Genomic DNA, 23,760 nt, shown 5'->3' with positions numbered 1-23,760 from the left:
TGCATTGCCCTCACACTTTTTACATCCTCTTTCTTTCAGATCTTCTTCAACCCATCTTATCATCCATCAACCTTATTCCTCCCCCACAGATCCACACCCTGTGACAAAACACACAGCTTATTTTTTTTTTTTCAAACAGTCCTTTGGAAACAAACATGAGTAACACTTATGCTGGTAAGTTTATAATAGCCCAATGGATGTATTTTACAACAATTCCCACGAGGTGGTGCACAGGCTAAGTCAGGTGTGTTGAAGATGATGTGGAATTTTCAAAAACCCTTGTGGGCTTTGTGAGGAGACGTTTGTTGGGTCTGAGGCTGGGAGGGTGGTAGGAGAGGAAGAATCCATGGGCCCTGGTGTGGTTGAGAATCTAGTTCAGCAAAGATCTCTGTATGTAGATCCTGGTGGGCTGATCCTGAACTTTGTCCTCTTTCTATCACTTACCACCCTCACTATGACATCATGTTGATGAATAAGAGGTGGCTATTGCTCTGGAGATATTGGGGAGATACCAGCACTCCAGGGGGTGGGAGATAAGCCCCACAAAGATTCAGGGGCCTACTGCTTCAGTGAAGTTTTTAGATGTCCATTGATTAAGGCTGACCTGGGAATTGTATCGAAAGTAAAAGGCAAATTGCTGTATCTTGTATTCCTACCACAAAGAAGGAAACAGAGCACTTGGTAGGCCTTACTGGGTTCTGGAAAGAACATGTTTAACACCTAGGAATACTGCTCAGGCCTATGCACTGGGTGACATCTTTGAGTTGGCAGGGGGTAGGAAAGGGCTGTGCAAGCAGCTCCAGGCTACACTGCTAGCAGCTCTGCTGCTTGGGCCATATGATCAGACCTGTGATGTTGGACAGGTCAATGATGGGAATGCCCCAGTGGGAGAACCACAGTGCAGAATTCTGGGATTCTGGAGCAAGGGTATGCCCTCCACACCAGAGAATTATATGCCTTTTGGGAATCAGCTTCTGATATGTTATTGGGCCGTGGTGGAGACTGAATGTTTGACCTGGGAGCATCAAGTGATTCCACACCTGTAGATGTGAACTGGTTTCTTCTGGACTTGTGAATTCATAAAATTATATGGGCCCAGAAGTTCATCATAAGATAGAAATGATACCTCTGGGATTATGCCTGAGCACAAATGGAGGGTGTGAGTGAGTTGCATGGATGCACAACCCAGAACAAAGTGTCACCCATCCAAGTTGCACCAGCATCTCTCCCCTAGCTCAAATCTATGGTTATATGGGGATTATCAGCTGAAGGAGACGGAAAATACCTGAGCTTGGTTTGTGGCTAGGTCAGCTTGGTGAAAACTGGAAATGGACAGCAGCTGTATTACAGCCACATTCTGAAAAGACAGAGCAAAATCCTTCCCAGTGGATGAACTTTTGAGCACCTTGTCATTCACTATACTTGGAAGATAATTATCCTGAGGTGAGAATATATACAGATTCCTCCAGAAGCCGATGACCTGGCTGTCTGGTCAGAGGCCTGGAAGGAAAAGAACTAGAAAATCAGATATAAGGAAGTATAGGGTAGAGGCATGTGGGTTGATATACGGAGGTCCGCATGGAGTGTGAAGATTTTTATATTACACTTTATTGCTCACCAGAAAGCACCCAGTACAGAAAAGTCAGTGAACAGCCAAGGAGACAAAATGACTTGGCCAACTGACATTAACTAGCTTTGCCTTCGCCTACCCCTGAACTGGATGGAGTGGCCAGAGTGGCAGAGATAGAGGCTACAAGCGAATCCCAGAATAAGGACTCTAACTTTCCAAGACTTACCTACCTACTGCTGTCTCTGAATATCCACCATGGCAGGATTAACTGATCCTGAGCAGCAGGAGGAAATAGGGATGGTGTTGTACAAGAAAGGCAGGGAGGAGTATGTGTGGAACCCAGGTGATTCACTTGGCCAGCTCCTAGCCCCAGTGTAGCTGTGAAGAGCCATATGTAGCAAGTCTAGTCTGAGAACAATGTCATAGCCTAGGGCTCACACTCCTCTGAAATAAGGATTTGGGTCACACCATTAGGAAAAACACCAAGCCCTGCCAAGGTAATAACTAAAGATAAGGGGAATTCAGAATGCGACGTGGAGAATTAAGAGAATATGTGTACACTTTGTGTCCCTGAGGCTAGAGACAGTGATGGGGGCTGTAATTCACTCAGTCTTCTGAGTTGGTGTTTCAGGAAAAGAGGCCTATGGGAACCATGGAGGGCTTCTCTGTTGACCAGTATGGAAGAGTAAATCTGTGTAGGGCAAGGGGTGGACTGTGGAGGTCATAAAAACTATGCCAATTGGATCTCCTGCATAGTTGATTGACAGTCCCAGCTGCTGCCCCTCCAAAACCACCACTACGCTTGCACTGAGGCCATGCTTCCTGAAGGCTTTTCTCAGGCAATGACTGAGTGTGGCAAACATACTAAGGCAGGGCTTCGTGAAATATGTGGAATTCCTCACTGGACAGCTTTGGGTTGTAGACTCCCAATAGGCTTGGCTAAGCCTTTCTTGGAACTGTATTGGAGGCTGAGACCCTTTCTACCCAATCCTCCTTCCTCCAACTTTTCTTCACAGGTGTCAAATCTGTATTCCAGTCTGAAGGACCTCCCTGCCTTCTCTTGCTCCCTCCCTGTTGAAATTTTAACTGGTACTACATTCAATCTGTAAATCAATTTCAAGAGAACCGTCTTTTTCATAAGATAGAATTTGTAATGAATACGATATAATTTTTTATTTATCTAGGTCCTCTCTAACTTCTCTGAATAAAATTTGTAGCATTTAATATAGGGGTCTTGCGTATATTTCATTGGATTTGTACCTATATATTTACTGTTTTGGTATCATATTTAAAAATTACAGTAAAAAATAAAACAGTGGTATTTTAAAATTACATTTCTCTCTTTGTTGATTATTTAGAGAAATACAATTTATGTGTATTGATCTTGTATTTTGTGTCCTTGCTAAATTTAGTTATCAATTCTGACAGTTTGTCTATAGATTCTTTTAGATTTCCTTGCAATCAGATCACCTGAAATAATGTCAGTTCTATTTTTTTGCTTTCTAATATTTACACTTTAAATTTTCATCGTATTTCACTTTAAGACTCCTTCCCCCCCCCACGTATAAAATGGAATAAATGTGCTGATAACATGCATTCTCAAATCATGCTTGATCTCAGAGGGAAAGATGTGTTTGCTATAGGTTCTTGTAGGTGCTTTGGATCACATTAAAACAGTGTCCTTTTGTTTATAGTTTGTGTCTTAGTTATCTAGTGCTGCTACAAAAGAAATAGCACAAGTGAATGGTTTTAACCAAGACATATTTATTTTCTCACAGTCTAGAAGTCTAGAAGCCCAAATTCAGTGATTTAGCTCCAGAGGAAGGCTTTCTCTCTCTGTTGGCTCTGGAGGAAGGTCCTTCTCCTCAATCTACCCCTGGTCTCCATGCCGGGGCCCCGGGTCCAAAGGACTCACTCTGCTTCATTCGCGGTATGAGGTCCCTCAACTCTCTGCTTTTTTCTCTTTCCTTTTAACTCTTGTAAGATAAGAGGTGATGCAGGCCACACCCCAGGGAAACTCCCTTTACACTGGAGCAGGCATGTGACCTGAGCAAAGGTGTTACATCTTACCCTAATCGTCTTTAACTACAGGCAGAGATTTACCCAGGTAAATCACATAATGGAGGACAATCACACAATACTGGAAATCATTGCTTAACCAAGTTGACATGTATTTTTGGGGGGGTCACAACTGAATCCATGACTGCAAAGGTTTTTATTTACATGATCAGATGATGAATTTTTTTCAAATGCATGATTTGTATCTGTTGAGATAATCTTTTTTTTTCTTTTACTTCATTATGTTCATGTGGTGAATTACTTTGATTTAAAGATATTAAACTAACTTTGAATTACTGGAATAAACTCCACTTAGTCATGATGAGTTACCTTTTCTGTATATCACTGGACTCCATTTTTTTTAGAGTTGTATCTATGCTCATTAGAGAGATTATTTATTGTCTGTAATTTTCCATCAGATCAACTTCGGTGAGAGGGAGCTGATGCTTTTGAGTCTGTACATAGCCATTTCTGCCTTGGTTAAAAAAAAAAGGAAACCCCAAAACAAAAAACCAAACTCATTGCCATCTAGTCGATTCTGACTCATAGGAACCATGTAGAACAGAGTAGGAAAGCTCCATATGGTTTCCAAGGAGTGGCTGGTGGATTTGAACCGCCGACCTTTTGGTTATCAGCTGAGCTCCTAACCATTGCACCACCAGGATTCCAGGTACCCTGCTAACCACTACTTATTATGTCCCCCTTGATGGTTGAATTTTCCCTCCTTCCCTCTGCCATTCAGGAATTCCATCATCCACACTGATATTAAGAAACCCAGTTCCATAGTAGCATTCTTCACTATTATTCCCAGTTTGCAGTGGATAGCTCCCAATGAACTTGTCAAAGATGCTGTTGTCTCTCTTGAGTGTATTTCTTGTAGCCTTAGGAGGGGAGTGTCCTCTGGTTCTCCTAAGGAACACGATCAGGTGATGGGCTCTCAGTTATTGCCTGGTAAATTCATTCTAACCAAGACTTCCAAGTCATTCTTTAATATTGTGCCCAGGAAGTTCTGACAACTCTACCTCATTTTTGAAGGTCATAACTGCATTGTAACCAAACATCAAGGACTCATTCTAGCAAAGTGTTTGGACTAGGTCCAGAAGTCCTTGCCTAAATATTGAATCCCAGGTCATAGACTGTGACCCCATGTGAGTGAAATCTCTTATTCAACCCTTTATCTCACCTGCCTTGTCTAACACTGTCAAGATCCTCATATACTCCATTTCTTCCTGCTGGTTCATGGTAATCAGGTTCTGAAATTCCTTTGGCATGCAGACTATTTTTTTTAACCAGAGCAGGGCTTGTACTTCAGATTGTGTTTAGGCCTGGCTCTGGTTTTTGGCTTGCAGCAATGAGGTGTAGTAAGATAAATTTCCTAGGGAACAAGCGTCTGGGAGGCACCTGCTTTAGAGGAGGTCATTGCCTGGTTTTCAGGGAAGGGAAGGCAGTTCTCTTCTGGCAACAAGAAAGGCTCAGAGTAATTTGGGGGATTTTTTATCATCCAAATACCCAAACCATGGTATTTTCAGTCGCATCATAAGTATGTGAAAGCTGGACAATGTATAAAGAAGACAGAAGAAGAATTGATGTCTTTGAATTGTGGTGTTGGCGAAGAATATTGAACATACCCTGGACTGGCAAAAGAACGAATAAACCTGTCTTGGAAGAAGTACAATCAGAATGCTCCTTAGAAGCAAGGATGGCAAGACAGTGTCTTACATACTTTGGACATGTTGTCAGGAGGGATCAGTTCCTGGAGAAGGACATTACGCTTGGCAGAGCACAGGATCAGTGGAAAAGAAGACACTTAATGAGGTGGATTGACACAGTGGCTGCAACAATGAGCTCAAACATAACAAGGGTCCTATGGAAGGCTCAGGACTGGGTGGTGTTTTGTTCTGTTGTGCATACAGTCGGTATGAGTCAGAACCAACTCAATGGCACATAGCAACAACAGAATCATCCTCCAAATGCCCCCATCCCAGCTCTTGGGATTCTGATCTTCCCTAATCAGGCCTCTAATCTTCCCTCATCAGGTCAAACACTTTGCATTTTGTCTCCTTTACAGCTCTGTCACCATTATAATCAGGTACTGGGCCTCAGTTTTGTGCACAGTATGCCCTGCAGTTTTAGGAGATTAAAGTCCCCTTAAATGTTACCCTAGAGGAGCTTGTCATTTGCTGCATGCCTATTATTTTCTTTTATCAAATCCTCGATTATGTAGAAAGAAGCCTCCCCATGCTACTGTCTTTATAAGCATCATCACCTCCACACGGAGCAACTGTTGTAGCACTTGAACTCCCAGTGTGTGTGTGCGTGTGTGTGTATGTATCATTCCAGGGAAACAAGAGAGAAGAGAATAGAAGTAAGGAGGCAAGAAGGGACAGCATAAATAGTGTGGTGCATTACTGAGCTGACCACTCCTTCTAAGAAGACAGGGCTGGGTGTTTGGTCACAGAGGACGTCTACAAAGAGGTCATACGGGAGCACTGCATCTTGGAACTGTCTGTCGGGGATGGGTATGGGAAGGAAAAGTGAACGATTTATTTGCCAATTCCTTCCTTCTTGTCTCTTCTCAGTTTATGTCTGCCTTATAGGACTTTAACTCCCCCACATTCTGATTTGCAGAGGTGGTTGCAAAGCCCCAACACACATGAGTGTTTGCAGGAGGTGGATCCCCAGCAACAGTGCCCAGTCATCTGTTTTGTGGGCATGGGAGCTTTGGTGGTGCCATGGTGGTAGTCATCGTAGAACCAGTTTTCTAAATTCTGGGTCACAATGCAGAAACTTCACCTTGGAAGCAACAGTCCTGCAGTGGGTCCCTAACTTCCCCTCCTCCAGACTTCCAAAGAGTTATAAGCCCTTGAATCCCTTGATTCATTGTTTTTCTGCTTAAGGTATAGGCAGTGGTTTCTGTCTTCTGTACTAAACCCTGACAGTTGCCAGTGGTGACTGCAGACTCCCAGGCTCTTAAATGCCCCTGGAGACATGGGACTGAATGAGGTGACCTCCCAGCTCTGTGACCCTTGGGTCCCTATGATGGAGAGAAGGGAAGAGAAGTCATAGTGTCTATAGCATCCGTCCTTCTTCCTCTATACAAAGCATTCCCATGAGAGTCTGTGTAATGCCTTTTGGCTCTGAGGTGTCCACTCTGCTGTAGAAGAGCTGGAGTGGGAAGCAGGAGCTGGCTGTCAGAAGGAGAGTCCCTGGGGGCACAGTGAGGAACAGCTGTGCTGAATCACTGCAGTTTACCTTTCTCCTGTTCGCAGTTCTACTTTTTCCCTCCTGGGGTGACCACAGGAAACCCTGGTGGCGTAGTGGTTAAGTGTTATGGCTGCTAACCAAAGGGTTGGCAGTTCGAATCTGCCAGGCGCTCCTTGGAAACTCTATGGGGCAGTTCTGCTCAGTTCCACAGGGTCACTGTGAGTCGGAATCGACTGGACGGTACTGGGTTTGTTTTTTTTGGTTTTGGGGCAACCAGCAAGAAAACCAGAGCCTTCGCAGATCCAGCCTGGTCATACCTGGGCACTGGGGTTGGTGCAGCTCCCATCACATACAGCATGATCCAGGCCATATCGAATACCTGGCCAATGCCTTTCAGGGAGGCTGCGAAAATCAGTGCAGTTGCAAGAGGACCCAACAGTGGTAGCTGGGGTTTGGGAATGGTGTGAGCCATCACTAGTACTATCCAGGCCAGGAAGAAAGGCACGCAGCCATGGTGTGAGGGATGGGCATGGCTGAGGGGAGCTGGGTTGACACATAACTTGTGTCTCATACAGTGTACAAGTGACAACAGGATGTATTAACAAGAAACTATTGGGTTAAAGAAAATAGAAACCAGAAAGATATAAAACACATTGGGTATAATTTTCTTAATTTCATGCCAACCGAAATTCACACACGAAACAACAATACACATTAAGTAAACATGCAGACAAATAGATACATATTAAACATGATAAGTGTGTAGTGAGAGAGGGAATTGGGAATGGAGAAAAATTTAAAAAATAACCAAAAGGAGAAGATTTCATGTAGCGATGTTGATAATACGCCAGAAAGCGAGGGTGATTATCACTCCATTGCTCCGCACTTGTGATTCAAAAAGAGCAAATGTCAATTAAAATACAATGAAATCATATTGGTTATGATACAGCATTCAAAAAGCACAAAGAGTTTTTCAATGTAAAATTCAATCATTTTTTTCTCTTGTCCCCCCCTACTCAGTCCTTCTCCCCATGGGCAACGATTATAACTAATTCTTGCATGTCCTTAACTGATGGATTTAAAAGCCATAATGACTGGATTTAAGCAGTGATCAAGAGAATCTGATGCCAGTGGGAGGGTGGGTGGAGATGGAGGCAGAGACCCAGACTGCAGCTGGTGGGGGTGGTGGGCCAGGCTGGTGAGAGGTCCTGCTTGGGACAGCAGCAGAAAGGTGTAGATACATTTCCAAGGAATGCCGTGGGGAATTTTTGGGTATGAGACAAGTGCATGAGAGAAAGGGGTAAGTCCAGAAAGCTGGTAAGTTTCACTGAAGACTGAAAGAGGGGATGACTGGGCAATGTGAAAAGCCTGGGAATAAGCCCCATCCTAAAACAAAAACAAACACAAACCCATTGCCATGAAGTCGATTTTGACTCATACTAAGTAGAACTGCCCCACAGGGTTTCCAAGGAACACCTGGTGGATTTGAACTGCCCACCTCTTGGTTAGCAGCCATAGCTCTTAACTACTACACCACCAGGGTTTCCTAGGGACGGTATTAAGAGTCCCAAAACCAAAAACCAAACCCACTGCTGTCGAGTCGATTCCGACTCATAGCAACCCTGCAGAACAGAGTAGAACTGCCCCACAGAGTTTCCAAGGAGCACCTGGCAGATTCGAACTGCCAACCCTTTGGTTAGCAGCCCTAGCACTGAACCACTACACTGCCAGGGTTTCCATTAAGAGTCCCAGGGTGGCTCAAATGGTTAAGTTCTTGGCCACTAACTGAAGGATTGGAGATTAGAACCTTCCCAGAGACATCTGGGAAGAAAAGCCTGGAGATCTTGTTGCGAACGGTCATAGCCAGGAAACCCTATGGAGCAGTTCTACTCTGATGTACAAGGGCTTGCCAAGAGTCAGACTCAACTCGATGGCAACTGGTTTGTTTTTTCTGTGATGGTACTAGGAACATTTGTGGGGAACAGTCTGAATGGTCCAGGATCTCCTGTGGGGAATTTTAGGGGCAGGGTTAAGAGGCAAAGAGTAAACTTCAGTGATTTAGCTCAGCCTTTCCTCAGTGTGCCCCCAGGGACTCTCCTTCTGACCACCAGCTCCTGCTTCCCACTCTAGCTCTTCTGCAGCAGACAGGAGCAGATCAGTACCAAAGGTGTTGCACAGACTTTCATGGGAATGTTTTGCATAGAGGAAGGAGGACAGGTGCTAAAGACTCTATGACTTGTCTTCACTCCCTTTCTCCATAGGAAGCCAAGAGTCACAGGGCTGGGAGGTCACCTCGCTCAGCCCCATGTCTCCAGGTGCATTTAAGAGCCTAGGAGTCTGCAGTCACCATTGGCAACAGTCAGGGTTTAGTGCAGAAGACAGAAATCACTCCCTATGTAATCAATTTTTATTGTGCTTTAAGTGAAAGGAAACCCTGGTGGTGTAGTGGTTAAGTGCTACGGCTGCTAACCAAAAGGATGGCAGTTCCAATCCGCCAAGCGCTCCTTGAAAACTCTACGGGGTAGTTCTACTCTGTCCTATAGGGTTGCTATGAGTCGGAATCGACTCTATGGCAGTAGTTTTTAAGTGAAAGTTTACAAATCAAGTCAGTCTCTCACACAAAAATTTGTATATACCTTGCTTTACATTCCTAATTGCTCTCTCCCTAATGAGACAGCACACTCCTTCCTTCTACTCTCTCTCCTTGTGTCCATTTGGCCACCTTCTGGCCTCCTCTGGCCTTTCATCTCTGCTGCACACAGGAGATGCCAGCGTTGTCTCATGTGTCTACTTGATCCAAGAAGCTCATTCTTTACCAGGATCATTTTCTATCCCACAGTCCAGTCCAATCCCTGTCTGGAGAGTTGGCTTTGGGAAGGGCTCCTGCCTTGGGCTAACAAAAGGTCTGTGGACGATGACCTTTGGGATCCTTCTAATTTCAGTCTGACCATTAAGTGTGGTCTTTTTATGAGAATTTGGTGTCTTCATCTCACTGCTCTCCTGCTCCCGCAGGGGTTCTCTGTTGTGTTTCTTGTCAGGGCAGTCATCGGTTGTGGCTGGGCACCATCTAGTTTTTCTGGTCTCAGGCTGATGTAGTCTCTGGTTTATGTGGTCATTCTTGTCTCTTGGGTTCGTAATTACCTTGTGTCTTTGGTGTTCTTCATTCTTCCTTGTTCCACGTGGTTTGAGACCAATTGATGCATCTTAGATGGCTGCTTACTAGCGTTTAAGTCCCCAGGAGCCACTCTTCAAAGCGGGATGCAGAATGTTTTCATAATCGATTTTATTATGCCAATTGACTTAGATGTCCCCTGAAACCATGGTCCCAAACTCCCTTCCCTGCTACACTGGTCTTTGAAGTGTTCAGTTTATTCAGGAAGCTTCTTTGCTTTTGACTTAGTCTAGTTGTGTTGACCTCTCCTGTATTGCATGTTGTCTTTCCCTTCACCTAAAATAAAACTTATCCACTGTCTAACTAGTGGAAACCTCTCTCCTCCTTCCCTCACTCCCCCTTCTCGTAACCATCAAAGAATATTTTCTTCTCTGTTGCAACTATCTCCCCAGTTCTTATAATACTGGTCTTATACAATATTTGTCCTTTTGCAACTGGCTAATTTCACTCAGCAGAATGTCTTCCAGGTTCCTCCATGCAATGAAATGTTTCATGGATTCATCATTGTTCTTTACTGATGTGTAGTATTGCATTGTGTGAATAGATCACAATTTATTCATGCATTCCTCAGTTGATGGGCACCTTGGTTGCTTCCATCCTTTCGGTATTGTTAACAGTGCTGCAATGAACATGGGTGTGTGTATATCTGTTCGTGTACAGGCTCTTATTTCTCTAGGATATATTCCAAGGAGTGGAATTGCTGGAACGTGCTGTAGTTGTATTTCCAGCTGTTTAAGGAGCCCCCTAATTGATGTCCAAAGTGGTTGTAGCATTTGACATTCCCACCAGCAGTGTATAAGTGTTCCAATCTCTCCACAGCCTCTCCAACATTTATTGTTTTGTGTTTTTTGGATTAAATTTTTTGTTGGAGTGAGATGGAATCTCATTGTAGTTTTGATCTGCACTTTAGAATGGCTAATGATCATTAGCATTTCCTCATGTATCTGTTAGCTACCTGAAGGCTTTCTTTAGTGAAGTGTCTGTTCATATCTTTTGCCCATTTATTAATTGGGTTATTTGTCCTTTTGTAGTTGAGTTTTTGCAGTATCATGTAGACTTTAGAGATCAGGCGCTGATCAGAAATGTCATAGCTAAAAACTTCTTCCCAGTCTTTGGTAGGCTTTTTACCCTTTTGGTGAAGTCTTTGAATGAACATAGGTGTTTGATTTTTAGGAGCTCCCAGTTTTCTAGATATTCTGCTGCATTCTTTTTAAAGTTTTGTGTACTGTTTCTGCCATGTATTAGAGCTCCTACGTTTGTACCTATTTTTTCTTCTCCGATCCTTACTCTTTTAGATTTTATATTTTGGTCTCTGGTCCATTTTAAGTCCTTTTTTGTGCATGGTGTGACGTATGGTTCTTGTTTCATTTTTTTGCTGATAGATATCCAGTTATGCCAGCATCACTTGTTAAAAAGACTGCCTTTTCCCTAATCAGCTGACTTTTGGCCTTGGTCGAATATCAGCTGCTCATATGTGGGCCAATTTATGTCTGGATTCTCAATTCTGTTCCATTGGCCTATATATCTGTTGTTGTACCAGTACCAGGCTGTTTTGACTATTGTGGCAGTATACCAGGTTCTAAAATCAGGTAGATTTTTACTTATCCAGGACCTGTTTCCCTTCCCTATGAAGTTGGTGATTTGTTTCTCTGTTTCATTAAAAAATGTCTTTGGAATTTGGATCAGAATTGCATTGTATCTATAGACGGCTTTCGGTAGCATAGACATTTTTACAATGTTATGTCTTTCTATCCATGAGCAGAGTACGTTTTTCCACTTATGTAGGTTTTTTTTAGTTTCTTGCAGTAGAGTGTTGTAGTTTTCTTCATTAGGTCTTTTACATCTCTGGTAAGATTTATTCCTAAGTATTTTATCTTCTTGGGGGCTACTATAAATTGTATTGATTTGGTGATTTCCTCCTCAATGTTCTTTTTGTTGGTGTAGAGGAATCCAACTGATTTTTGTATGTTTATCTTGTATCGTGATACTCTGCTGAACTCTTCTATTAGTTTCAGTAGCTTCCTTGAGGATTCCTTAGGGTTTTCTGCATATAAGATCATGTCATCTGCAAACAGAGATACTTTTACTTCTTTCTTGCCAATCTGGATGACCTTTATTTCTTTACCTAGCTTAATTTCTCTGTCTTGAACTCCAGTACAATGTTGAATAAGAGTGGTGATAAAGGGCAACCTTGTCTGGTTCCCATTCTCAAGGTGAATGTTTTCACAATCTCTCCATTTAGGATGATGTTGCCTGTTGGCTTTGTATAAGTGCCCTTTATTATGTTGAGGAATTTTCCTTCTCTTTCTATTTTGCCGAGGGTTTTTATCATGAATGCATTTTGAACTTTGTCAAATGCCTTTTCTGCATCAATTGATAAAATCATGTGGTTCTTTTGTGTTATTTATATGAGGAATTACATAAATTGTTCTTCTAATGTTGGACCATCTCTGCATACCTGATATGAATCCCACTTGGTTATGGTGAATTATTTTTTTGATGTGTTGTTGGATTCTATTGGTTATAATTTTGTGAAGACTTTTGCATGTAAGTTCATGAGGGATATAGGTCTGTAGTTTTCTTTTTTGTGGTCTTTACCTGGTTTTGGTATCAGGGATATGCTGGCTTCCTAGAATGAGTTTTTAAGTATCCATCCTTTTCTATGCTCTAAAATGCCTTTAGTAGTAGTGATGTGAATTCTTCTCTGAAAGTTTGGTAGAAATCTGCAGTGAAGCCATCAGGGCCAGGGTTTTTTTTTGTTTGTTTGTTTTGAGTTTTTAAATTTCTTTTTCAATGTGTTCTTTTGTTATGGGTCTATTCAGTTGTTCTACCTCTGTTTCTGTTAGTTCCGGTACGTAGTATGTTTCTAGGAATTCATCCATTTCTTCTAAGTTTTCAAGTTTGTTGGAGAACAATTTTTCGCAGTAATTTGATATCATTCGTTTAATTTCAGTTGGGTCTGCTGTGATATTGGCCATCTTATTTCTTATTCAGGTTATTTGGTTTATCTCTTGTTTTTCTTTTGTCAGTCTGGCCAATGGTTTATCAGTTTTGTCAATGTTTTCAAAGAACCAGCTTTTGGTCTTGTTACCTCTTTCAATTGTTTTTCTGTTCACGAATTCATTTAATTCTTCTCTAATTTTTATTATTTGCTTTCTTCTTGTGCCTGAGGATTGACTCCGTATATTTTAAGCAGAAACACAACTAACGAAGAGTTTCAAGGGCGTATAACTCTTTGGAGGGCTGGAGGAGAGGAAGTTAAAGAGCCACTGCAGAACTGTTCCTTGCAAGGTGAACCTTCTTGGCTGTGACCCAGAATTTAGAAAACTGGTTGTAGGACGGCTACCGCCATGGCACCACCACAGCTCCCATTGCCACAAAGCAGGTGATTGGACAGTATCACTCAGGGTACAGCTTCTGTGGACACTTACCTGTGTTGGAGCTGGCTTTGCAGCTCCCTCGGCTGTACCTTCTAAATCTCTCTGGAGATTCTCAACCTAATCATATCTGGGCCCTGGATGCAAAAGAACCTCAAAAATGTGACTTTCCACTTTCAGTCTCCAAATAGGACACCACACAGCCAAATTTGGATCTCGAGAGTGGTTTCTGGCATACCCCGGGATCCCCATGGGGCTGTGTGGTGAGATGATACTGAAGTGTCTCACTGACCATCTCTGGCTGAGTGTCAGTCCTTCCTCTGTCAGTAATCGCAGTCTCCCTCTGGGGATTCCTGTGAGGATCTGGCAAGATGATATCAGAGAAGGTGTTTTTTAAAACATAGTGAGCTTTCCTGACAGAAAAGGTTTTGTTCCTGGGGCAATGGTGCCCACAGACAGCCCTTGCAGAGAGGCTCATGGCCTGAAAGTTGTGACAACCAGGGCTTTGGAAATCACAGACACCCCACTCACTGCCGCTGTGGCCCTAGAAGACACAGTTTCATGGATATAGGTACCTGTGGGGTGCTTCTGTGCAGGGTCACCTGTCCTGGAGTGTGGGCTCCTGCAGGCCAGGCAATGGTGTGACCCCTTGCCCAGTCCAGACGGTACACCATCAGAGGCTCAGCAAGGTGGCAGTATGATTAGGAGAGGGCTTTGAGGTCTGAGAGATCTGGGTTTGAATGCTGAATTTGTCATATTCTGAGTAACCTTAAGAAACCCATCCTCGGTCCAAATTTGCTTATCTGTAAGAAGGGAAAATACCTACCTCACAGTGGTAGAGAGCCTTATGTGAACTCACAGGGCTCTCATGGGACTCTGAGGCAATGTACATAAAACGGTAACACACTGCATGGCTCTTTACCGAACTTGGTAAAGGAGGCGGTTATTACTAGCCATTGATAAAATGATGTGGAATGACTGAATGAACAAACAGGTGTTTCTTTCCTCCCAGATCCCTAGATTCCATCATCCTTGAGATATGGCAATGTACTCAACTCTGTCCACACCTCTCTTGCATGGGGCCTCCTCCCACTGGCCAGGAGCCTGGGCTGGGCAGAATTGTGGTAATGTGGCCTGATAGTGATAGGCACTGGAGACCCAGCATATCTAGAAGGAAGTTTTGAGTATAGCTTCTTCTGTGTGTCTCCCCACCCAAAGTGGTGCAATCTTTGGAGAAACTAATGAACACCGCCACAGGGCACCCAGCCTCTGGGAAGATCCCAGGCTGAGCTGTATAAAGGGCCTGCTTTGTGCCTAGATACACAATCTCACTAATTCTCTCCTCCGTGATCTTCCTCAGATCCAGTAAGTCTGTACCTGTCTCTGTTCTTTCTTAGGAGTCATGCCTGGTGCCCACTTAGTCTGTTGCCTGCAGCTGTGGGGGAATGCTAACCTGACCTGGGAGTCAGTATGCGTGGGTTCTGCAACTAATAGAGTGGGACCTTGTGGTTTTCCTGGAAAATCCCATATCCCTTCTTCTCCACCGGTCTCAGTGGGGGGCTGGCTGGGCTAGATGATCTTGTTATTCCTCTTTTCTCACTATTAGGTGCTTTTCTGAGAACTGTCAGGTAAAAAATATGTTCCTCCTGTAGCCCTTGGTTTTCTTTATTCCCTGGTTTCAGTGTGCTGTTTGGGCACAAGGTCTTCCAAAATAACTTCTGGGAAGGTCTTGGAGGGTGGAGGGGTCACAGTCGGTGGTGGTTATCACCAAGGTACATTGGTGCGGAATTGAACTTGGTCCTCCTGTTTGGAAGGTAGGAGGTCTACTGCTGTGTCAGATAGCCAAAAACCCAGGATTCTAGACCTAATTGCTCAGGCTGGTGGTCCTTGGTGATTTCCTAGGTGGAAGTGGGGAGAGTGGGGTAGACCAAAGGCTATGCTTGGTGGGAAAGTCTTGCCTTGGGATTTCATGTTTCTCTTTGTGATCTCGCTTCCAACCGGATGAGCCAGGAGAAGTTGCATACCCAGCGCCAGCAGTTCAGCCTCTACTCCTCACTTACACAGCCTTGATCTCCACCGTTCCGCTCCCACTCATCCCAGACTCCCCCAGGAATGGTCTCAAGACCCAAGACTTTGTTCCACTCTCCCCTCCCTGGCACCAATTTACCTCACCATTTGAGAAAGACAAGTTCCTTTTGTTCTGTCTTAGCTCAGCCCTCACTCACTCCTTGGCTTTGTCCTTCAAACTCTCTTCCACCCAGTTCATTCTCATTGATATCTTGTCTGTAGACTCTTGTCTTGGAATAAAAGGCAAGATGAGCAGCATTGCAGCTGAGAAAGTCAAGATATGCCACACTCCAGCTGAGAATGTGGTCCTGAGCTTGGTTGAACTATTTCATCGATACATCGGGTATGATGATAAGATCAACAGGGAAAACCTGCTGAAGCTACTGAAGGAGAACTTCCCCAACTTCCTCAATGACTGTGTGAGTAGGGGTCTGGCTCGTCTGGGGCAGGAAGAGGCTGTGTTATGTGTACAGGGAGGGGATAAGGTGGGTAGACAGGGTCCATGGGCTTTGGCATGTCTGAGGACCCCACTGCTAAGTGGATACACTGTTTGTGATTGGCTGATCTGGAGTCTGGCCCTTCCTTGAATAAATCTCCACACCTCTACTCTCCTCATTTTACCTCCAGGCCCGAGGCAGGGCCAGTCCCATGTGGAGGCAGAATGGAAGATTCTAGGAGCTCAGGACAAAGAGTCATGCTCTTTTTTCTCCTGGGTACCTGTCCTGCCACTGGGGCTCTGTTGCTGCGTGAATCTGGACAAATCACCCACAATCCGATCCTTAGTTTTCTCATCTACAAAAGGAGATAAAAGAACTTAATTTCCTGTTTTGGCATTGTTGAAATGAAATGACTTATGTGAAAATGCTTTGAAAAGGAGAAAAAGTGGTGGACATATTAGAGACTCAAGAAAGTGTTATGATTTGAAAACCAGTGAATAGACTAAAGCATGTGCCCTCCCACTGGTCACTGAGAGTCCCCCCAAGGGTCTGGTTGCCTTGGGTTAAAAGGTTGCCTCCTAAAGGCTCTTCTTCACATTTGCCTGAGAGAAGGGCTTAGTGTTAGGTGCTTTTTAGCATTATAGCAATATGCAAGCCTCCACTGGCAGGTGAGTGGTGGCTGTGCACCAAGGTACATTGGCGGGGAATTGAACTCCGGCGTCCTGTTTGGAAGGTGGGAATTCTACCACTGAACTAGCACTGCCCGTGGAAGGAGAGGTAACACGGTGGGAATCATGAACCCAAAGACACGGCCACCATCTTTCATATGGGCAAAGCACATTCATAGTCCTAATTTCATCTAACTGTTAGAAGGAATCATTAGCACAGATTGAGACTAAGGAACAGAATGAATGGGGCCAAACTGATAGGCTTTGATGGGAAAGAATTTAAGTGTGAAGAGCATTAGAGAATGAGGAGAGTAACTGGCTGGGCTGTAATGGTCCCGTGGGGGAAGAATGAAGACAGTGCACCTGAAGGGGAGGTGGTGGATGAGACTGAGTCCCCTTGTCATTTATCAGTGTACTCCCCATGCAAGTTCCAATTTTTGACCAGAGATCTCCAGTGATGAGTCAGGGCTTGACTTTGCTTGACCCCGTCTCTCCATCTCCATAACCTCCCCTGACCAACCACACCTTTGGTTCACCCTAGGTGTTGTCTCTTCTTCTGTCTCTATTCTCCTCTTCTTCCCGGATAATGTTTTTATGTTTGTTTGTATGTTTTTTTACCCCACAGGAAAGAAGGGGCAAAGATTACTTATGCAATGTCTTTGAGAAAAAAGACAAGAATAAGGATAAGAAGATTGACTTTTCCGAGTTTCTCTCTGTAGTGGGAGACATAGCCACTGACTACCACAAACAGAGCCATGGTGCCCCGCCCTGTTCCGGGGGATAACAGTGATCCCTGGCCAGTCCAGCCTAGAGGCCTGCAGAGACCCCCAAAACAATAAATACCTCCTTGCACCTGATACTTGCATTACTCCTTCCTTCTCTTTTGGTGGTATTAGTGGACAAATGCACAAATACTGACTCTCGGCTTTGTAGACTCTCCACAAGCGGGGGGTCAACCCAGCTGACATTTAGTGCAGAGAGGCCTTCCTGGTCTTATCCCAGGCCCAATTCTGCTCCTCAGGCCCCAATGTAGCCCAACTGCTGTTATCACAGAAGGGCCCTGCTAGTATGGCACATGCTCTTTTTTCTCCTGGGATAGAGCTGGGATCCTGGGATGTCTCTTTGTCTCCCAAGTGGTGCCTGTCTGTGCGTAAGTGTGTAGGTGGTGGGGTATCTCTGGTGTGGCACTGAGATATCCATCACCCACCTGGCTGTTTAGGAAGGAACAGTGAGGAGGAGCAGATGCTTTATTTCCTATCCCTTCACTGCAGTTGCTTTTAAGGGCCATAGAGGAGTTGGATCTCTCCTCTGAGGTCAAAAGTACATCCTCGACCAAAGTCATGCCTTCCTGTGAGCCTGAGGGCCAGTGGGCATTTTCTCTATGGGTCATTGTCATGAATGAGGAGAAACAGCAGGGTCCTGAGAACCAGCTCTGCCTGCAGAAGTCTATGGATATGATTTTTTTCGGCTTGTATGTGATGTGTTAACCTGCAGAACGTGTGTGTGTGTTTGTGTGTGTTTATGCATGTGTGTGTGTGAATGAGAGGGAGCTTCTGCTCTGAGGTGTCTCTCCTCACTGCGGTGTGAGACATGTGCACTGTGGAGACAGAAGTGAAGATTTGAAGAGCTTGTTGTCTAGTGAGGAAGTCTCAGAGGAAGCAAGTGAAAGAATAGGGCTGGTTAAGGTCCACAGTAGTTATGTGTTCCCTTTTGGGTGCTGGAGGAGTCCTCCCTCAGTGTGATACTTGAAAAATAAACTAACCTTTTGGCCAGATAAAGTGGAGAGGGAGAAACAAACTCCCAGTGTGGGATCCTCTACTTGTGGTCTCACACTGTTGGGCACTTAGGACTCAGAAACCAACATGGCACAGGGGCTGCCTTCCCATCCCTGGCTCTCTGGAGGACACCATTCTCCTTGTGGCTTTTTCCCTGGGAAGGCAGGGGGCTGCTGACTCTCGAGTTACTCAAGCCTGAAAGAGACAGGAGGCAGGAGGGGTCAGTAATCACTTCCATCCCCAGTGTCACTTCCAGGCCATGTCCCCTACACCTCCTCCTTGCGGTTCACTCCATCTCGTTCCTTCACTCCTATCTGCTTGGTCACAGTCGCCTATTAACACACCGGTCACACCCATCTTTCAACCGGACCTGCTGTTTCCTTCTCTATCCCACCCACGGGATATGCTTGGGAGAAGATAATAATCATATACTAATTAACTAACAAGTTCCTCCTCACCAATTCCTCCTCTTTACTTTGGGTTCCTTTCCACTCTGGGCTTTGTCAGAAATTGGCTGTACTCCTTTCTGATATTCTCCTTTCCACCTACCTCTGCTTAGTCTTTCTGTTCCTTCTCTCCCTTGCTTTCATTTTCTCTGGTTTTCAAACTAATCAGAAGCTTGGGTCTCTAAGCCTCTTTTTCTTCTCTCTTCCTGCCAACCTTGGCTGGTGTCACCTCCTTTCTTCAGCCTACCCGCCATGATCCACCACCACGACTCAACTTGGCTTTTATCTTTTCTTTATCCACACCTGTCTTGCAACATCCTAGTCTAGAATCATTCTCAACTTTTGTCTCCTCTCTTCTGATACCCAGGGTGCTGATCCGTGATGATTGTTTTTGTGCCATGGCCCTGAAGTTGGTCTTCTGCCTGCCTCCTTGACTGCATTTTTCTCTGAACTCCTCCTAACAGTTATGCTCTGGGTATAGATCCAAGTGCTTGCAAATCCCCACAACACTCGATGCTGTTTCCTGCTATCATTACATTTGCTGTCTCTGTTTCCTTTGCCTGAAACTTCTTTCTTAGTCTTGCCTGCCTTGGAACATCTTGTCTTAATTCTGAGTTTAAGTGTCATCTTCTCTGTAGTGATTGTACTCAGAGGTGACCCCAAGGATGTGATAAGTTCCCCTTTTCTGTCTCTATTGTACATTATGCTGATTTTTGTTTCTAGCATCCACAACACCTACTTCATTTATCTGATCTCTTGTATAATATGAGTTTGTAGAGGGCAGAGACTGTTTGTACCCCTGAATCCTCAACACCTGGCAGTATACCTGGCACAGAGTATGTGTTTACAAACATTTGTTGACAAAAAACTTCTCTGAAAATTGAATTGAACGCTGAGGTTCTTCTGCCCTTCATGATAAGGACAGACTGCAAAGTGGCTCTGGCACCTGTCAGAATATTTATAAACCCTAGTAGGTCAGAACCCTGCTTCAGGGTAATCAAGAGTCCAAAGAGCTGTTGGGGTCATCCATAGAATCACGAAAATGGGTTCTTGCAAAGGTAGGCATTGGAACCTGGATGGTGTCTTAGGCTGGGTTCTCTAGAGAAGTAAACCTGTTGCTGTTGAGTTGATTCCAAGTCATAGTGGCCCTATAGAATGGAGTAGAACTTCCCAAGAGTATTTCCAAGGAATGGCTGGTGGATTTCACCTGCCGGCCTTTTGGCTAGCTGCCGTAGCTCTTAACCACAGTGCTAGCAAAGAGACAGAGAGAGAGACAAAAAGAGAGAGAGAGATTTATCTCAAGGAAATGGCTCACACCACTGTAGGAGGCTGGCGAGACCCCAGCCTGTGGGTCAGGTGTCAGGTTGGAGACTTCTCCTGGCTCACGTAGCAGCAGGGGCTGATGAATTCAAGATTGGCAAGTCAGATGGCAGGCTGCTCACTCATAGACTGTGGAAGTTGATGAATCCAAGATTGGAGGTAAGACAGCAGGCTGCTGGCTCACAGGCTGGAGAGGCCTAAAACCCCAAGATTGGCAGTCAATATGGCAGTCCGCTGGCTCAAGTCCCAAGAACCAGGGTTCGGATGATGACGAGTGGAATGCAGGTTCAGGAGTGAGCAAAAACCAGAGAGCTTTGCCAGAATGTCCATATATATTGGATGCAGGCCGCATCCTTGAGGAAACCCCCTTACAACAGGTTGGCTGATCATATCAGATCACATCATGGAAGTGATTACATTATATCACAAAATAAAGGATAAATGCATGATTACATAACTGCCAAATAATATCGTGACATAACTGTGAAAACTACATCATTACATGATCGCCAAACTACATCATTAGAGAACTGCCAAATCACTGAGAATCATGGCCCAGGCAAGTTGAAAAACAGCCTTACCAATCACAGTCCACCCATTGTCAACTTGGCACCTGTACACATCTCTTTAACCATAGACAATCTCTGAATAAAGACAATTACACAGTTGTACTTGCACCGAACATAACCAACATGCATATAATCAAAAACCCGTTTACATCTTATAGTTTATAAATGAAGAAAACAAAAATATTTGATGCACAAATACAAAGAAGGAATGTTCATAACAATTACAATCCTTGTTTCTGCAACTGGGTATGTGGTTGTAACTGGTATTTAGAACGACCTTCTTCCACCACCCATTTTGCATTCCCTTTGCCCTCAGCAAGCACTTTAGCTGGTTGTGGTTCTTTGCTTGGTGGGGTGACGCAACCTTCATTCCTGAAGGGTCTGGGCCATTAGTAGTCATGTCCAAATTGGGCTGCTGTAGTTTTCCATTCTCTGTAATCACAGATGCTAGTAGTACTTAGAGATGTCCTAAGGGATCTCATGTATTCCAGACATACTCTTCATCACCTCCATTATGTAATAGGAATCTTATTTGCACATGGTAACCAGGGTCAATTAAAGCAGCCAACGTAGTAACTCTCTTATTTGTCTGTGGATCCGGAAACATGAGGAGTGGCCAGGAGGCATTCTTAACTTCCAGTTCAATGGAATCAGTGCTGTGTCTTATGGTGGGTGCATTCCTCCCTTTGGAACTAAGACCGCTAGACTCACAAAGCATAGGGTTGAAGGGACGGGAAACCAAAATTTTATGAGTGGGTGACTAGGGGTAATAGTGAGTGGTGCCATCCCATTTCCACCCCTTGATTCCTGGACCCATGAATCCTGGCTATGGGAGGAACAAAATTATATATTGGACTCTGGTTCAGAGTATATACACCTTTCTGGAGAACATTGCCCCAGCTGTGCAAGGTATTGGCACTTAGCTGGTGCTTTAATTGTCTTTAGAAGACCATTCCATTATTCTATTAAGCCAGCTGCTTCAGGATGATGGACAACATGGTAATACCAGTGAATTCCATGAGGGTGGGCCCATTGCTGCATTTCATTTGCTGTGAGGTGAATCCATTGTTATGAGATGCTGCTGTGAGATACCATGATGGTGGAAAAAGCATTCTGTAGGCCCAAGGGTGGTAGTTTTGGCAGAAACATGGAATTCAGGGAAGGCAAATCCATATCCAGATTAAGTGTCTATTCTAGTACGAAGAAAATGCTGTCCTTTCCATGATGGAAGCAGTCGAATGTAGTCAACGTGCTACCAGTCTTCTGGTTGGTCACCTTGAGGAATGCTACCACATCCAGGACTCAATGTTGGTCTCTGCTGCTGGCAGATTGGGCACTCAGCGGTGGCTGTAGCCAAGTCAGCCTTGGTCAGCGGATGTATATGTTACTGAGCCCAGGGATAACCTCCATCTCTGCCACCAAGGCACCTTCATTCATGAGGCCACTGGGCAATGACCCAAGTGGCTTAGAAAGAGGATGACTTGTTTCCATGGAATGTGTCTTCCTATCCACTTGATTTTTAGAATACTCTTCTGCCAAGGGCACCCTTTGGTGAACATTCACATCAGAAACAAATATATTCGCTTCTTTCATCCATCCGGAGAGGTTTATCCACATACTTCTTCCCTGTACCCCCTTATCTCCTACTTTCCAATCAAGTTCATCCCAAGTCCCTGACTGATGAGCCAAACCACTGGCCACAGTTTGTGAATCAGTACAGAATCACACATCTGGCTATTTCTCCTTCCAAACAAAATGAAGTGCCTGGTGCACTGCTTGATGTTCTGCCCATTGGGAGAATTGTCCTTCAGCACTGACCTTCAGGAAGAAAGGGCCTATAGTGCTGTCACTGTCCACTTTTGAGTGGTGCCTGCATATCGTGCAGAACCATCTGTACACCAGGCATGATTGTTCTGTTCCTGAGTCACCTGATCGTAAGAAGTCCCTATGAGGGCTTAATTGCATACTGGGAGAGGGTAGGTTACAGGACAAGAGTTGAGACCCTAGGCATTTGGGCCACTTCCTCATTCAACTTACTTGTATCTTTGGGCTCTGCTTGGGCCCAGTCTCATATATAACACTTCCATTTAATGACAGAGTGCTGCTGTGCACGTCTGACTTTATGGTTCTGTCAGTCAGACAACACCCAGTTCCTGATGGGCACTTCAGGCCACATGGTCACTTGGTGGTCTATGGCTAAGCACGGTTAAGCGTTCAGTCTCTCCTAAGGCTCAGTAACAAGCGAAAAGCTGTTTTTCAAAAGGAGAGCAGTTATCTTCAGAGGATGACAGGGTTTTGCTCCAAAATCCTAAGGGTTTACACTGTGATTCACCAATAGTGGCTTGTCAAAGACTCCAGACAATATCTCTATCTGCCACTGACATTTCAAATACCATTGGATCAACTGGATTATATGGCCCAAGTGGCAGAGCAGCTTGCAGAGCCGCCTGAAGCTGTCGAAGATACATCTGTTGTCCTGGGCCCCAATTCAAACTAGCGTTTTTTAAGTCACTTGATGCATAGGCCAGAGTAACACACCTAGCTGAGGGATATATTGCCTCCAAAATGCAAAGAGATTCACAAGTCGTTGTGCATCCTTTTTAGTTGTGGGAGGAGCCAGATGCAAGAACTTATTTCCACTTTAGAAGAAAAGTCTCGACATGCCCCACACTACAAGACCCCTAGATATTTCATTGAGGTGGAAGGGGCCTAAATTTTTGTTGAATTAATTCCCACCTCCTAGCACTCAAGTGTTTTACCTATAAGTCCAGAGTCATTGACACTGCTTCTTCACTAGGTCCAATCAGAATAATGTCATCAATTTAATGGAACAGTGTGACATCTTGTGGAAAATAAAGGTGATCAAATTCCCTGCAGACTCAATTATGGCATAGGGCTGGGGAGTTGATCTACCTCTGATCTAGGACAGCGAAAATGTACTGTTGGCCTTACTAGCTGAAGTCAAACTGCTTCTGGTGTGCACTCATCAACCAGAATTGAGAAAAATGCATTGGCCATATCACTAATTGCATACAAGGTACCAGGAGATGTATTAATTTGCTCCAGCAATGAAACCACATCTGGAACAGCAGCTGCA

At 44.4% G+C, this 23,760-nt stretch overlaps 1 protein-coding gene across 1 annotated transcript; it reads left to right on the top strand.

Moving 5' to 3' along the window:
* Positions 1 to 15,696: 15,696 nt before the first annotated feature.
* Positions 15,697 to 17,337, top strand: LOC126071474 (protein S100-A7-like). Its single transcript, XM_049875667.1, has 2 exons — positions 15,697 to 15,867; positions 17,179 to 17,337. The coding sequence occupies exons 1-2, from the start codon at positions 15,697 to 15,699 to the stop codon at positions 17,335 to 17,337; spliced, it is 330 nt and encodes a 109-aa protein (XP_049731624.1).
* Positions 17,338 to 23,760: the final 6,423 nt, after the last annotated feature.

Source organism: Elephas maximus, chromosome 3 (assembly GCF_024166365.1).
Source record: "Elephas maximus indicus isolate mEleMax1 chromosome 3, mEleMax1 primary haplotype, whole genome shotgun sequence".
NCBI classification, from domain to species: Eukaryota; Metazoa; Chordata; class Mammalia; order Proboscidea; family Elephantidae; genus Elephas; species Elephas maximus.
Note: the sequence above shows the minus strand (reverse complement) of the source record. Positions and strands in the feature narration are given on the sequence as shown.